Source organism: Anomaloglossus baeobatrachus, chromosome 11, assembly GCF_048569485.1.
Source record: "Anomaloglossus baeobatrachus isolate aAnoBae1 chromosome 11, aAnoBae1.hap1, whole genome shotgun sequence".
NCBI classification, from domain to species: domain Eukaryota; kingdom Metazoa; phylum Chordata; class Amphibia; order Anura; family Aromobatidae; genus Anomaloglossus; species Anomaloglossus baeobatrachus.
Genome location: NC_134363.1, coordinates 105,722,740 through 105,738,715, shown reverse-complemented (window position 1 = coordinate 105,738,715; position 15,976 = coordinate 105,722,740). Strand labels below are relative to the sequence as shown.

Below are 15,976 nucleotides of genomic sequence, written 5' to 3'. Positions count from 1 at the left end.
CGGGGGTTAATCGTTTGTGCGACACGAGCAACAAATTGCCTGTTCCGCACACATACGATGGGGGCGTGTGTGATCGCATACGAGATCGCATATGTAATTGAAACATGTAAAGCAGCCTTAACTCTACTTTCTGTGTATATGTGACGGCTGTGAGTGATCCGGGACTGTATCTGTATTGTAGTGCTGTAAATCTGAATGTGGCAGAACAGGATAAGATAAATGTTCATTGGATTTATATCTAAATGCTACAGTTCACGCTCTACTGTTATGGCTAAAAATGTTAACGTTATGGGGCCCCCACCAGATTTTCTGCCCAGGGGCCCCCACCAACCTTAATCTGGCCCTGTGTGTCAGTACATGCCTGCACCTGTCTTCCTGTCTGTCTCAGCCACCCTGGCTGCACCTGTGTCCAATGTTCTGTGCCTGATGTCCCATGCCTGGTGATCCATGGCTCATGACCTTGACCCTGATGACTGGAGTTCCGTACCTGATGACCTGGACTGTGATGACCAGGGTTCTTCTTGCAGTGCTGTCCTGGTTGAACCCGTTCTCGATGTCCTGTGCCTAATGTCCCTGATTGCCTGGTGACCTGAGAGTGATGATTTGTGCCGGAAGTTCTGCACCTGCTTGTTCCGATTCTGTCTGTTCCCCATCCAGACTGTGTTCCTGTTCTGCCCTGCCTGTCCCGCCAGTCCCGTTTGCCCTGCCTGTGCCCGTCCTGTCTGACCTGTCTGTTACCTGATCCCAGTCCTGCTGCCACCCTGCTCCACTCAGCTGCCACAGTCCCGGTTACTGCTACTGCTCTGGGAGTGGCACCTGGTGTTCCGCCTCACAGCTGGCGCTTAGTTAAGCCCCTCCCATGAAAGGTTAAGCCTGGGTTCCCCCTGCGGACCAGTGGGTCCATTCCCACTCACCGCCATCCTCTGTGGTGAGCGTTACAGAAGATATGACACTTTGACACCAAGTAAAGTAGGCAGTGTACAGCTTGTATAACAGTGTAAATGTTGTGTGCCCTCTAACTCAACACACAGCCATTAGTGTCTAAACCGCTGACAACAAAAGTGAGTACACACCTAAGTGAACAGGGCAAATTGTTCAAAAAGTATCAATATTTTGTGTAACCAACATTATTTTCAAGCACTGCCTTAACTCTCTTGAGCATGGAGTTTACTAGAGCTTCACAGGAGCCGCTGGATCCTCTTCCATCATCCATGACATCATAATGGAGCTGATGAATGTTAGAGACCTTGCACTCCCCACCTTCCATTTGAGGAGGCCTCACAGATGCTCAATATGGTTTAGGTTGGGAGACGCCTGGCCAGTCCAGCACCTTAACCCTCATCTTCTTTAGCAAGGCTGTGATCATCCTGGAGGTGTGTTATCATGTAGGAATACTGCCCTGTGGTCCAGTTTCCAAAGGGAGGAGATCATGCCCTGCTTCAGTATATCACAGTACATGTTGTCAGTCATTGTTTACTCAATGAACTGCAGTTCCCCACAGCCGGCAGCACACATGAAGCCTCAAACCATGAAACACCCACCACCATGCTTGCCTTCTTACTTATTCTGTCTTCAATTGACCTGGGAACCGGCCCATGGAGTGGTCCGTGCATTGCTGAAGAAAATGAGTCTGGAAAAATATCCACCAGGTTGTTGTGAGCTGAATAACAAATCTTTCTTTTTCTATGCTTGAGGGAGATACCTGAAGATACCAGGTGCAGCCCACCTTATAAGTCATATGCAAATTGAAAAGGAGGCTTCAGCAGCAGTACAGAGATACGTAAAGGGGTCAGGCTAAACACTATCTCAATATGCAAAATGCTAATAGGGATAAATCCTCACTAGAAGTATAAGTGGCCAAAAGAGAAAACATTATTAAGAAAAGTAAAATAGATTATACATACTTGCTGGAGCAGGTGTTGGAACGCAAATGCGTTCCAGATGACATAACTTCCGATATCCGTGTCTGGAAATGAGGTAAAAGACCACATGTCTGAGATGTCGGGCACAGAGAGGGATGGAGCGCAAATGCACTCCATGATGAGAGGGAAGAAAGAAGTTCCACCTACTTCCTGGAGCGGGTATTATAACGCAAATGCGCTCCAGATGACATCACTTCCGACGCCCTCACTTATAGCTTAGGTGAATGCCGGCCTTGGTTTTATGCAAATCCATGCTAAAAAATGCACCAAAAACGCATGAAAAACACCACTTAAAAAACACAGCAAAAAGGCAGGTGACTCAAATGAGATTTCATGCCACAAGATCAGGTATTGGTCAGGAAAAAAACTTACCAAAAAAGCCATGTGTGAACATAGCATGATTATTGCACAGGTGTGCCTTAGGCTATCTAATCAGCATCTTGATATGTCAGACCTGTGAGGTGGATGGATTATCTCATCAAAAGAGAAGCAATCACTAAAACAGATTTAGACAAATTTATGAATAATATTTGAGAGAAAAAGGTCTTTTTTGTACATAAATCACTATTGTATGTTATATAATTGTTCTATGTTATGATTTCCTGTTATTATATTTCAACCATTTACAAACTAACATAAGAAATAATATTGATATGATTTTTTTATTTATATTGTTATATATATTTTTTAGATTTTACTTCAAAAGTGAAAGCCACTTGTAAAACTGGAATAAGCTTAGAATATCCTAGTGGATATGTAATGAAGGAAACATGGTACCCAAAAGCATGCACAATGCTGACCTATCACACTATGGAGGAAATGAACACATGCATGCAAGGAAAGTTCTTTTACATGTTTGGAGATTCTACAATGCATCAGTGGATGACATATTTTGAAAGAGGACTGCCAAGTAAGTTTTAAGGTGAAGTATTTTCACATTCTTAAGTAACAGCAGCAGCATTTTAATTTGAAGAAATAGAAACACAGTGCCCCCAATTCATCAAAGCAGGAAATGTGGATGCCACTCCTGTTGAAGGGTCCACTGGACTGAGATGCACCAATTCATTGAAAGGAACATACAGCTGGTAAAATAAATATTGAACACATCACCACATTTTTGTTACGTCACCGCCGGAATCTGCTCCCGCGACTTCTGCTCCGATCGCCAGGCGACGCCGTGTTCCTGCCGTGGATGGTGATGGGAGAGGAGTCACTGCCAGCGGTGGGCGCAGGCTCCGATCATCCACTGGGCTGGGTTAGCTTGGGATCTGCAGTGCCGCTGGCTGACTGTGGGTGGCATGTGTCTTCCAGCTGAAGTTGCCAGCATTCAGCTACAGCCAATGGGAAGACACCACACCCTTCTTATTCCCCCTCCTGTCACATGACCACTGCCAGAGATAGTTCTGATTTTCCTGGCTCCTGTTACGTCCTATTCTGTTTGGTTATTCCTGTGTGCTGACTTCTGCGTGTTTTCTGACTACCCTTCTGCTACTGTTTATGTACCTCGCTGCCCGATCCAGATTTGACCTCTGCTACATTTGCTGAATACGTCATTGCCTGCCGATTCTGTCCCTCTTCCGCTATTCCTGGTTTGACCCTGCCTGACTACTACTCTCATCGGATTGCAGCCTTCCACAGGTAGTGATCTCCAGTTCCCTGTGTAATTCCAAATCCCTGTAGAGGGGTTAAAGGGTTTCAGGGTTCTGGGGGTCCTGCTTGGTGAGTGGCTTCCCTCTAGCCTCCCATTTACAGCCCATCTGAGTCTGTGGATCCAGGCAGGCGTTACATTATCTCTGGCCCATCTAACTAGGAGAGAAAAAAAATGGATTCTCTCCATGCTGTGCTAAATCAGGTGCACACCCTTTCTGGCCTTGTACATGGATTTACACAGAAAGTGCAGGATCTCAGATCTGCTCAGGTCCAAGCCCCTGCTGCAGCACCTATCTCAGCATGTCCAGAGTGCCGTCGATTGCAAGGGAGCAGATCACGTTGTGGTGCCGAACATGGAGTGCCTAGATGAGAGAGGCAATCGCTTCCAAGGCAACAGCACCACCTGAGCGGACCCCAGGATACCCACTCAGGTGCCCAGGTACTTCCTGCAGACCCTATGAGGGTAATGTTACCTGTCTCATTGTCTCACCAGGGAAAATCTGTACTGCTGCATGCCTTTGTTGATTGTGGCTCTGCTGCTAATTTTATAGACACTATTGTAGCAAAAGAGCTGGGTTTGACTTTGCTAAAGTTAAATGCACCTATTAGAATATCTGCTATTGATAGCACCCCTCTCACTCAGGGTGTGGTTACTTTTGTAACTCCAGAGATCTCCATGCTTGTTGGTGCTCTGCATGTAGAATTAGTGTCATTTTTTGGTCTTGAGAACCTGATGTCAGCAGTGGTATTGGGCATGCCATGGCTGCGCATGCACAACCCAGTAATAGACTGGCACCAGGGTGAGATTGTGCGCTGGAGACATGAATGTCTTTATCTGTGAACCTGACTAGAGCTGAACCTATCTTCATACCTCATGCATTCAGGGACTTTGCTGATGTCTTTTCTGTATCTGAATCTGAAAAATTACCTCCGCATAGAGATTATGACTGCCCCATAGATTTGGTCCTCAATTACCGACTTCCCAAGGGTAAAATGTATAATCTTTCTGGTCCGGAGCGTCAGGCCATGAAAGATTATATAGCAGACAGTCTGCAGAGTGGGTTCATCAGACCATCCAGGTCACCAGTCAGCGCTGGATTCTTTTTTGTTGATAAGACAGATGGTGGCCTCAGACCTTGTATTGACTACCGTGAACTTAATGCTATTACTGTAAAGAATCAGTACTCTCTGCCATTCATCCCCAATCTGTTTAACCAGCTCATAGGAGCCCGGTGGTTCACCAAGCTGGATCTCAGGGGTGCATATAACCTAATCCGCATCAGAGAAGGAGATGAGTGGAAAACCGCATTTAATACTCCAGAGGGACACTATGAGTACCTGGTAATGCTTTTTGGATTAAGTAATGCGCCGGCTGTCTTTCAGAACTTTGTTAATGACATTTTCAGAGATATCTGTGGTGAATATGTGGTGGTCTATCTGGATGACATCCTGATTTATTTTCCTGATGCTACGTCACATGTACGCACTGTACTCCAGAGACTCAGGGAGAACTCCCTATTTGCTAAATATGAGAAATGTGTTTTTTTTGAGGCAGAGGTTAATTTCCTGGGTTATATATTGTCTGCAGAAGGCTTCCGCATGGATCCCTCTAAGCTTCAACCGATTAAGCAGTGGGTACAACCCAAGTCTCTGAAGGCCTTGCAGCATTTCCTTGGGTTTGCTAATTATTACCGCAAATTTATTAGAGATTTTTCCAAAATTACCAAACCCCTCACGGATTTGACTAAAAAGGGGGCTGATGTGGTTAATTGGAAGCCAGAGGCAATCCATGCCTTCTCAAAATTAAAAGAATGTTTCTCCTCAGACCCGATTCTGGTTCAGCCTGACTTTACGCGTTCGTTTATTGTGGAAGTCGATGCATCCGTGGTTGGAGTGGGAGCGGTGCTATCACAAGGTACTCCGTCTCTCACTCAGCTTCGTCCTTGTGCCTTCTTTTCCTGCAAGTTTTCTCCCACAGAGAGAAATTATGACATTGGTAATCGTGAGCTGTTGGCAATTAAATGGGCCTTCGAGGAATGGCGCCACTTCCTCGAAGGCGCCAAACATAAGGTCACAGTCATCACAGACCATAAGAACCTCACTTATCTGGAATCTGCTAAGAGACTCAATCCTAGGCAAGCTAGGTGGGCATTGCTCTTCTCCAGATTTGATTTTGTGGTAACATTCCAGCCCGGTACCAAGAACACCAGAGCTGATGCACTTTCCCGTAGCTTCTGTCCCTCTCAGTCTGAAAACTCTGAACCAGTGCATATTTTAGCTAAAGGCATTGTTATGTCATCTGTTTCTTAGATTTGATAGAAGAGGTCCATAATACCCAAGACCAAGCTCCTGAAACCACTCCTGTCCATAAACTGTTTGTCGCCCCCTCACTTCGCCTACGGGTACTCCAGGAATCCCACAATTTTGTGCTGGCAGGTCACCCTGGTATCGGCAATACCCTCCGATTAGTAACCAGGAATTTTTGGTGGCCAACCATAGCGAAAGATTGTAAGGAATATGTACTGGCTTGTGAAACTTGTGCTCGAGCCAAGGCACCCCGTAACCGCCCTGCCGAATTTCTCCAGTCCCTACCTACTCCAGTAAGCCCTTGGACGCATCTCTCCATGGACTTCATCACTGGCCTTCCACCCTCAGAAGGGAAGACCTGTATCTGGGTAGTAGTGGATAGATGCAGCAAACAGTGTCACTTTGTTCCTCTGTCCGGATTACCCAATTCCGAAACTCTTAGCAAGTTGTTTATTAAGCATATTGTGCGGTTACACGGGATTCCGGAAAATATTGTTTCTGACCGAGGAACACAGTTCGTCTCAAAATTCTGGAGGGCGTTTTGTAAAAAGATCAATATAGAGCTATCTTTTTCATCTGCCTACCACCCAGAGACCAATGGTCAGACCGAACGTTCCAATCAAACCCTTGAACAATATCTCCGGTGTTATATGTCTGACCGTCAGTCTGACTGGGTGGAATATCTGCCGCTAGCTGAGTTCGCTATCAATAATCAGTATCAGGAATCCATCAAGACTACCCCCTTTTTCTGCAATTTAGGGTTGCATCCACATTTTGGTTCTTTTTCTTCCGCTGTGGTGGATACTCCTGAGGCTGAATCAACTGTGGACAAATTGAAGGCTATCTGGTCTGAGGTGAAAGAGAACCTGAAGAAGGCAAAGGTTGGTCAAGCCTCCTCTGCTAATAAGAGACATTCCAAGGGCCCTAGCCTTGGAGTTGGGGACAAAGTATGGTTATCCACACAGAATATTAAACTCAAGGTCCGTTCTGCTAAGCTGGGTCCGAGGTTTATTGGACCTTACGAGATAATTGAGGTAATTAATCCCACAGCTTTCCGCCTGCAACTCCCCCCATCCTTTAAGATATCGAATGTGTTTCATAAGTCCCTCCTCAAGTTATATCGTGTCCCCATTCACCCAGTCAGTGACCCTCCGCCTGCTGTTTTGGTTGAAGGTAACTTGGAGTATGAGGTACAGAGAATACTTGATTCCCATATTGTCAGAGGAGCGGTACAGTATTTGGTGCATTGGAGGGGTTACGGCCCTGAGGAGAGGTCATGGGTCCCTGCGAGCGATATTCATGCTAAGGGTCTGGTCCGGCGGTTTCCCCTTCAATTTCCTGGGAAGCCGGGTTTTGAGGGTCCGGAGGCCCCTCGTGGAGGGGGGGGGTACTGTTACGTCACCGCCGGAGTCTGCTCCAGCGACTTCTGCTCCGATCGCCAGGTGGCGCCGTGTTCCTGCTGTGGATGGTGATGGGAGAGGAGTCGATACCAGCGGTGGGAGCAGGCTCCGATCATCCACTGGGCTGGGTTAGCTTGGGATCTGCAGTGCCGCTGGCTGACTGTGGGTGGCATGTGTCTTCCAGCTGAAGTTGCCAGCATTCAGCTACAGCCAATGGGAAGACACCACACCCTTCTTATTCCCCCTCCTATCACATGACCACTGCCAGAGATAGTTCTGATTTCCTGGCTCCTGTTACGTCCTATTCTGTTTGGTTATTCCTGTGTGCTGACTTCTGCGTGTTTTCTGACTACCCTTCTGCCTGCTGTTTATGTACCTCGCTGCCCGATCCGGATTTGACCTCTGCTACGTTTGCTGACTACGTCATTGCCTGCCGATTCTGTCCCTGTTCCGCTATTCCTGGTTTGACCCTGCCTGACTACTACTCTCATCTGACTGCAGCCTTCCACAGGTAGTGATCTCCAGTTCCCTGTGTAATTCCAAATCCCTGTATAGGGGTTAAAGGGTTTCAGGGTTCTGGGGGTCCTGCTTGGTGAGTGGCTTCCCTCTAGCTTCCCCTTTACAGCCCATCTGAGTCTGTGGATCCAGGCAGGCGTTACAATTTTTAAGTAAATATAAATTAAGTTTTTGTTTAATAATGAGAAATGACACAGGGAAAAAGTATTGAACACATGAAGAAAGAGAAGGGCAAAAAGCCATGGAAAATCATGATATCAGCTGAAGTCTATCAGTAATTAGAAACCAATCCTGCCGCTTAGTGAAAAATTATATCAGCTAGTTCAACTGATGGTCTATAAAAAGGTGTCACATTAACAAGGTGCTACACAAGAAACATCTCATCACAGGTAAAACCAGTGAATTGTCTCAAGATCTTTGCAATTTCATTGCAGCAATACATTCTGATGGAATTGGTTACAGAAGAAATGTCTAAACTACTGAAGGATCCAGTGAGTACTGTTGGGGCCATTATCCAGAAGTGGAAAGAACATCATTTGGCAATAAACCGATCACGACCAGGTGCTTACCGCAAAATTTCAGACAGAGGAGTGAGAATAATTATGAGAAGAGTTGTCCAAGAGCCAATAACCACCTGTGGAGAGGTGCAGAAATCTCTGTAATCAGCAGGTACAATTACTTCAAATAATACAATAAGTAATGCACTCAACATCCATGGCCTGTATGCACACTCACCACACAAGACTCCATTGCTTAACAAAAATCATGTTCAAATATGTTTAAAGTTTGCTCAACAACATTTAGTCTGTGAAATAAAAGGAGAATATAGTCTGGTCAGATGTGACCAAAATTGCAGTTTTCTGATGCCATAAAAGATACCAAGTTTGGAAGCATTTCACCTCAAAAAAGTCATACCAGTAGTGAAGTTTGGAGGTGGGAACATCATGGTGCGGGGCTGTTTTCCAGCATATGGAACTGTCAAACTCCATATCATGGAAGGAAGGATGAATGGACAAATGAGACATTCTTGATAATCATCTGCTGCTACCTAGTTGATGAAGATGAAACAAGGGTGGGCATTTCAGCAAGACAATGATCCCAAACACATAATCAAGAAAATGTTCAGTTTCTTTCAGGTAAAGAAAATAAATCTGGTAGAATGGCCGAACTGATCACCTGACCTGAATCCAATAGAAAATTTATGGAAGAAACTAAAACTCAGAGTTCATAGAAGGAGATCACGGGATCTTCAGGATTTGAAGTGTTTCTGTGGAATAATGGATCAAAATCACTCCTGAGCAATGCATGTGACTAGTTTCTCCAGACAGGAGCTGTCTTGACCCTATCATTACCAACAAAGGCTTTTCCACTAAGTATTAAATTCATTTCAGCAAGTGTGTTCAATACTTTCTCCCTGTGGATTGGATGGGTTGTTACCGAGTTCTGGTAAGAAATATACAGTATATCAATAACACATTTAGAAATATATTTACTTAGAAAATTGGTGACCTGTTCAATACTTATTTCTCCTTCTGTACATGTTAATGAATTTTTCACATCTCCTAGCTGCTATGCGCCAGTGTAAGTAATGGACTCCAGAGAATAATTGTGAGACATTGTAACCCATTTTATCAATAGCTCTTTTAAAAAGAATAATAAATCTTAAAATTTTCACAGTGGAAAATAAATCCTACTTCTTGTTCTAGACAGATCATTTATTAGCAGCCCCAAGTAAATATGTAGCATTATAGTGGGTTTTGCTCCAGGAAACATTTTTCAGTATGCACTGACACTCATCTAGAAAAAGATCACTGTCAAGAGAGGTGAAAGAAGTAAGCTATGACCATCACCTACTGTAAATGGTAGATCTTGTGTTATCTACTTTTTATATGGGGGTTTTTTGTCATGGTATCTCTGCTAAAGATAAGAAAATCCATCTGTAGAGGGCTGAATTTGAGTCAAATTTCCTGTTCTACATGAATTCAAACAATCTGCAATTCTATTCACCAGGATCGTAAAAACAAATGCTTAGTGCAATTTCACACACTACTGAAGACATGGTGAGCATACTAAGGCTATATGCGCACAGTGCGTTTTTCGAGGCGTTTTTGCGCGTTTTTCGGGTGCGTTTTTGGCCTCAAAACTGCATGACTTTGCTTCCCCAGCAAAGTCTATGAGTTTTCATTTTTGCTGTCCGCACACAACTTTTTTTTTAAGCTGCGTTTTTGAGCTTGAAAAAAAAATGGACATGTCAATTCTTTCCTGCGTTTTTCTGCGTGCAATGCATTGGAAAAACGCAGCAAAACGCAGAGATCAAAAACGCAGCAAAACGCAGCCAAAAACGCACCAAATCGCGGTAAAAACGCATGCGTTTTTTGACGCGTTTTTTGATGCGGGTGCGTTTTTGTGTGTTTTTAGCGGCCAAAAATGCAGCGTCAAAAAAACGCAGCGTGCGCACATAGCCTAATAGGGTCAGTCACAGCTGAGTGGGTTTTTTCATAAAGGTCTGCACTAATCAGATCACATGGTGTAGCTGATCCAATTAGTAGAACTATCACAGCCAGGAAAAGAGAAAGGGCTGGCCAAGGAACACCATTTTATGACTGTATTGTGTAGTCATATGAAAAGGCTTGTTATAAGGCCACTTTTGACTTTTAGAATTGCTACTTCCAATAGGTGGCGCTAGAGTTTGTCTCCTTTCCTGGAGAGAAAATTTTTGTAGGGATAGGAACTCAGAGCACACAGGCTAGGGATAGAAAAAGGTGTAACTTCAGTGTGTTGTATTACTTCAGTAGTGATGTACCAAATTAAAAATAAGAACAATCAACTATGGGAAATGAACTATATACAGAAGGTCTGTCGCTTATCCATGTTATGTGAATAAAAGCTGACTTTAAATTCATCCATTGGTTTTAAAAAATAACTCTTTTGAAAGCTGAAACCCTCCCAAATTTGCTTTAGGTTATAAAAATAAAGTTGCTGCAAAGCTGAAATATTGATCATTAATGAACACAGAAAGGTGACATTTTGGCAAGACAAAAGTTTTGTTGCCCCCAGAAAGTAATGTGAAATTCAAACAAATAATAAACTTCTAATACAAAGATATGTTGCATAACATTGGTGATTGAAGGTGTGGTGATATTAGAGCCATATTTAATATTTTGTTGACTTTCATGAGCTTGAAGGACTGCATCCATGTGGATGAACATATGTGATTCATACAATTTATTGATGACGTCATCAGATATAGCAAAGAATGCAGTCTTACATGCCTCCCAGAGTTCATTTAGATTCTTTTGTTTTGTCTTCCAAGCTTGCACTTTCATCCTACCCCAAACTTGCTCAATGATGTTCATGTCTGGGTACTGAGCTGGCCAGTCCTTGAGCACCTTGATCTTCTTTGCCTGGAGGAACTTTGTTGTAGAGATGGATGTATGAGATGGAGCACCATCCTGCTGCAGAATTTGACCCCTTTTATGATTGGGAATGTTAAAGGTTGCTAATACTTCTTGATATTTTATGCTATTGATATTGCCTTCCACCTTGCAAATGTTTTGCACACCCCCATACTAAATGTAACACTAGACCATGATCTTTCCACCACCAAATGTAACTGTTTTCTTGATCCATACGGGCTCCAGTAGGTCTCCTGCAGTATATGCAGCAGCTGTGGTGTAATTCAACTGAAGATTCATCAGAGAAATCCACCTTCTGCCACTTTTCCAGCGTCCATCTGTTTAGCAGGCTGTGGGACTTGGCAAATGCCACACGGGATTTTAATTGCCTATTGTTTAGTGCTGGCTTCTGGACACTGATTCGACCATGGAAGCCATTTCGAGACAGAATCCTACAAACTGTTCTAGTTGACATAGGGTCTTGATGTAACCAGGCCTTTTGGAGCTCTGCTGCAGTGGAAGAGGGGCTGGCTTAGGATTTTCTAACCAACAAACGATCCTCCTGAGCAGTTGTCTTTCGGGGTCTGCTGGACCTGGGCTTGTCAAAAACATCTCCATTCTCTTCAGATCTTTTTTTAATTCTTTGTACTTGACACTGAGACATATTAAAGGTGCCAGCCACCTCTGCAGTGGATCTGGTCTTCAGCCTCTTAATAATCAAGGCTTTGGTCACAGGGTGGATTTTTGGCATGTTGTTAGAGGTGAAGTTGCAGTTCAAGTGAAGATCTGGGGTGCTGGGTTTCTTTTTATACACACTCACTAATTAACCGATCATTTAGTGAGCACAGGTGAGGATGTAATCTAGGATTGGGTGCATTATATGACAAGGCGACAAAACTTTTGTGTTGCCAAAATCTTACCTTTCTGTGTTCATTAAATGATCAATATTTCAGCTTTGCAGCAACTTTATTTTCATAACGTAAACCAACTTTGGGAGGGTTTCAGCTTTCAAAACAGTAATTTATGAAACCAATGGATTAATTTAAAGTCAGGTTATAAGCTTTTATTTACATAACATGGATAAGCGACAGAACTTCTGTCAGGGACTGTAATCCAGCTAATATTTATCTTGGAAAAAACACTCACCAGCAGCAAAAGGGGATTTTGGAATAATATCAATTTGCACCAGTTCAGCACCATCCTGTGTCTGTTGGGTCTGCTCAGGGTCCGTATCACATACAGGATTTAGAGGAAAAGAGAGAGGAGGAGAAGTACTATCATCCCACCCTCCCCCCCGTGCTGGTGCTAGGGCTTTAAAAAGTAGATGATGCAGCAGCAACACCTACAGTATATTTGACATGATGGACAAGATGTTTTATCTTCCATTGTGGCAATCTGCCATTGCTTGCTCTAAACTGCCACACATCTCTGACTTCCCGTTGTATCTCTCTATACTGTGCTGCTCAATCCGCAGCCACTGCACAGCCATGGCAGCCACATCTGGCTGTCCAGTTTTCCCAGTACTAGAAACTACTGCTAATGCTGGGAAATGTATTCTTTTGAGGTTACACAAATCTGAAACAACTAAGAAAATAGGGCAAATTTTTTAAACATGTTTTGTGTCAACAAGCCATAGCTTCTTCACTTCGACAACTGTGCCCCTGTTTTGTTACCTTAAAAATGAGGATAATTTTTACCTGGCCTGATAAAAAGCCTTTGTAGTTAGTGTCGGACTGGCTACCGGAGAAACCGCCAGTAATACCAGGCATGGCTGCGGTTACCTATATTGAACTCCGGAGCTCTCACCTGAGCTTCGGAGTTCAGCTCGGCCTGTCCACAGATGTCATGAACTGAACTGCAATCACCGGGGAATCAGTCAGTGCTTGCAGTGGTCAGTCCAGGCTGCATCCAGAGCTTAGGTGAGAGATCCGGGGTTCAATGCAGGTAACCGCAGCCAGGACTGGTATAACTGGAGGTTCCTCTGGTAGCCAGTCCAACACTGTTTATAGTTGTCTAATTATTTTGTGATTAGCAGAGAAGTTCCAGACCCCCATCAGTGGATAATATTTTACTTCTTGAGAAACAAGTCCTTCTTCATGTTCAAAATAGTGTATATGTGTTGTCTCCAAAAAAAGGGGATGATTTTTGGATGATTTGATAAAAAGCATTTGCAGTTGCCTAATCATTGTGTGATTAGCAAACCAGTTACAGACCTCAAACAAGGGATCATTTTTCTCCTCTAATTGAAAAACAATAACTTCTTCTCATTCAAAACAGTATACCTCTTTATCTCCCTAAGTATAGGGATATTTTATATAACTTATTAAAAAGCTATTGATTCTTCATTGAAAGTGCTAGGCTCTTGACACTCCCCAAACAGGGATCATTTTTACACCCAAGATTGTAAAAATACCACAATTTCTTCAGTTTACACCACCTGTGTATAAACATCTGCAAGTCATGAATCTTTTGCAAAAAAGTGAATATTTTTTGGAACCTTTAAACAATATAAGTTGCCTACAAATTCTGAAACTGCAGTGTGTGTTTAAATACGCTGCTGGTTACCACCGCTTATATCAGGAGTGCAGACTGTCAGTCATTACATGTCTCACACTGATAACACCCCTTTTATTAAAAAAAATAAGCTCTGAAATCAAGTTCTTAGGGAGATCTGGTTCTTACCAATAGATATTAACAGCTAATAAAAAGGTTTTTTTTCTTATCATAAATAAGACATCAAATATCATGGTATCATTTTATTAACCTTTTCATAAACTTAAGCGTCCATTTGCACAATTCAAGAGGGTTGATCCTACTATAAGATTTGCTTTAAAAAAAAGTCATCCAGGAATAAGGTGAGTAGGATGACTAGTCAGAAAGGTTGGTCCCCACTAGATTCTTGCTACCCGGCACACTTAGACTGACACCCAATGTGTGAATAGGTAGAGAGGCCTGTCAGTCTAACTGTGCGGTAGCAACCTACTTCTTTGACTAGTCATGCTAGTCACTTTATCCTGTCAAATTATTCAAACTATATTTGCAAACATAATCTACCTGTCTGCAATAATAGAGCCGGTGTCTGACACATGCTACCTGTGGTTACTGCTACATGAATCAGTGGACATGGACCCCTTACTGGCGGGAAAATATGCATCCAGATTGTATAGACATTCCTGGATTTCCACAGTCTCTTCTTGTTATTCTTCACTTCCAGCCGTGGTTTCACTACATGTCTATAATAAATTCTACCATTTATGCAGACCTCTCTGGACAGTTGACGTCAAAGGTGTTTATTTCACCAACTCACTTGTTTGGCTATATAACCTAAATTCTACATATTTATTTTAGGGGAAGAGGGGCCATATGGGATAAAAAAATATTTGATCCTGTTCTACATTAGATTTTTTATTTTGACAAGATCTTTACTTGTTAAAAATTCAATATCAGAAATTGTAAAATTATGAGCAATTGCTACAGCATAAAAATACACTACGCCAATAAATTGTGACTTCAGCAGTGTTTTTATTTGCAAATCTCAAATCAATTTATTACATTTATATGTATAACATTTCTTTGTTATAAATATGTAAATTTCTTTTATTTTTACAGCACTTTCTCTTATGAACGTCTATGAAGAAGGTTGGGCACAGAAGCATTTAGGTGTGGACATAAAACGAAATATACAAGTTGTTTGGAAAAGACATGGAAGGCCATTTGTGTACCTGGGATTTGTATCTTTAAGAGAAGAGCGCTATATCCCACGTGAAATCGACCTTATTGGGGGCAATGAGCACACTGTGATTGCGCTAAATATTGGAGTACATTTCAGATTATTCCCTGTTCATCACTACATCCGAAGACTCCTCAACATTCGCCGCGCTATAGAACGTCTCTTCCTCCGAAGCCCAAAAACCAAAGTTATCATTAAGACTGAGAATACAAGTGCTATGTTAAACGAGTATGAAGGAATGAGTGATTTCCATGCATATGTTCATTACTTCATCATGGAAATAATTTTTAAAGGCCTCAATGTTGGATTTGTAAATGGTTGGGACATGACCACAGCATTTAATACAAATCAGGTGCATCCACAAGGACCCTATATAAGAAATGAGGTGGACATGCTCATGACATATATATGTAGCTAATGTACATAATGAAAAAATGTGAAAAATCTATTTTTTGCCTCCGTGTACGTGATCATTTTTCTAGAACTATACAACATTGTTTGTGCTTTATCAACTCCTAATTTTCTCCCATTTTCACCCGGGAAGTGTACGTCTTTCCGATTTATGACATTAACCAATCATAAACAGGCAGCAACATTCCAGGGAAAGAAGACAGACAGGTCTATAGAAGTGTCAATAGACATAAAACAGCCATAGCCTGCTGTTGTTTGCCTGTACTCTCACCAACTCATTTATAAATTTATATGGCTTGCTATGAGATGAAAAAAAAATCATGATGAGTGCCGTCACCTGTACTACTTAGGACTTTCAGTGACTTTTTGTATAATGAAACAGCAACAGTTATCACAGCAACTATGTACATGTACAGGAGTACATCTGTGTATATCAGAGCATTTGTCAGAGGGAGAAGGTGGTGCCAAGCAGTTTCCTTTTTGTCTGTTCTGTCTGACATTACAGCTCACACAGGAGTAGCCTGCTCTAGGCTATTGTGGATGTATTCGTCTTCTCCTTGAGTGTTGCTACCTACTCACAATTGGTCAACGTTATACAGAGGGAAGAAGTACACGCCACCAGTAAAAAGTATCTGACTTAATGGA

General features: G+C 42.7%; 1 protein-coding gene across 1 annotated transcript in view; it reads left to right on the top strand.

Moving 5' to 3' along the window:
• LOC142255825 (NXPE family member 1-like) overlaps positions 1-15,583 on the top strand; it is a gene marked incomplete at its 5' end in the record, with an annotated part of 47,196 nt that extends 31,613 nt beyond the window's left edge. Inside the window, 2 exons of the mRNA XM_075327270.1 lie at positions 2,614-2,832; positions 14,800-15,583. Coding sequence (XP_075183385.1) covers positions 2,614-2,832; positions 14,800-15,338 — 758 coding nt within the window. The remainder of the gene's footprint in view (positions 1-2,613; positions 2,833-14,799) is intronic.
• Between the last annotated feature and the right edge of the window lie 393 nt (positions 15,584-15,976).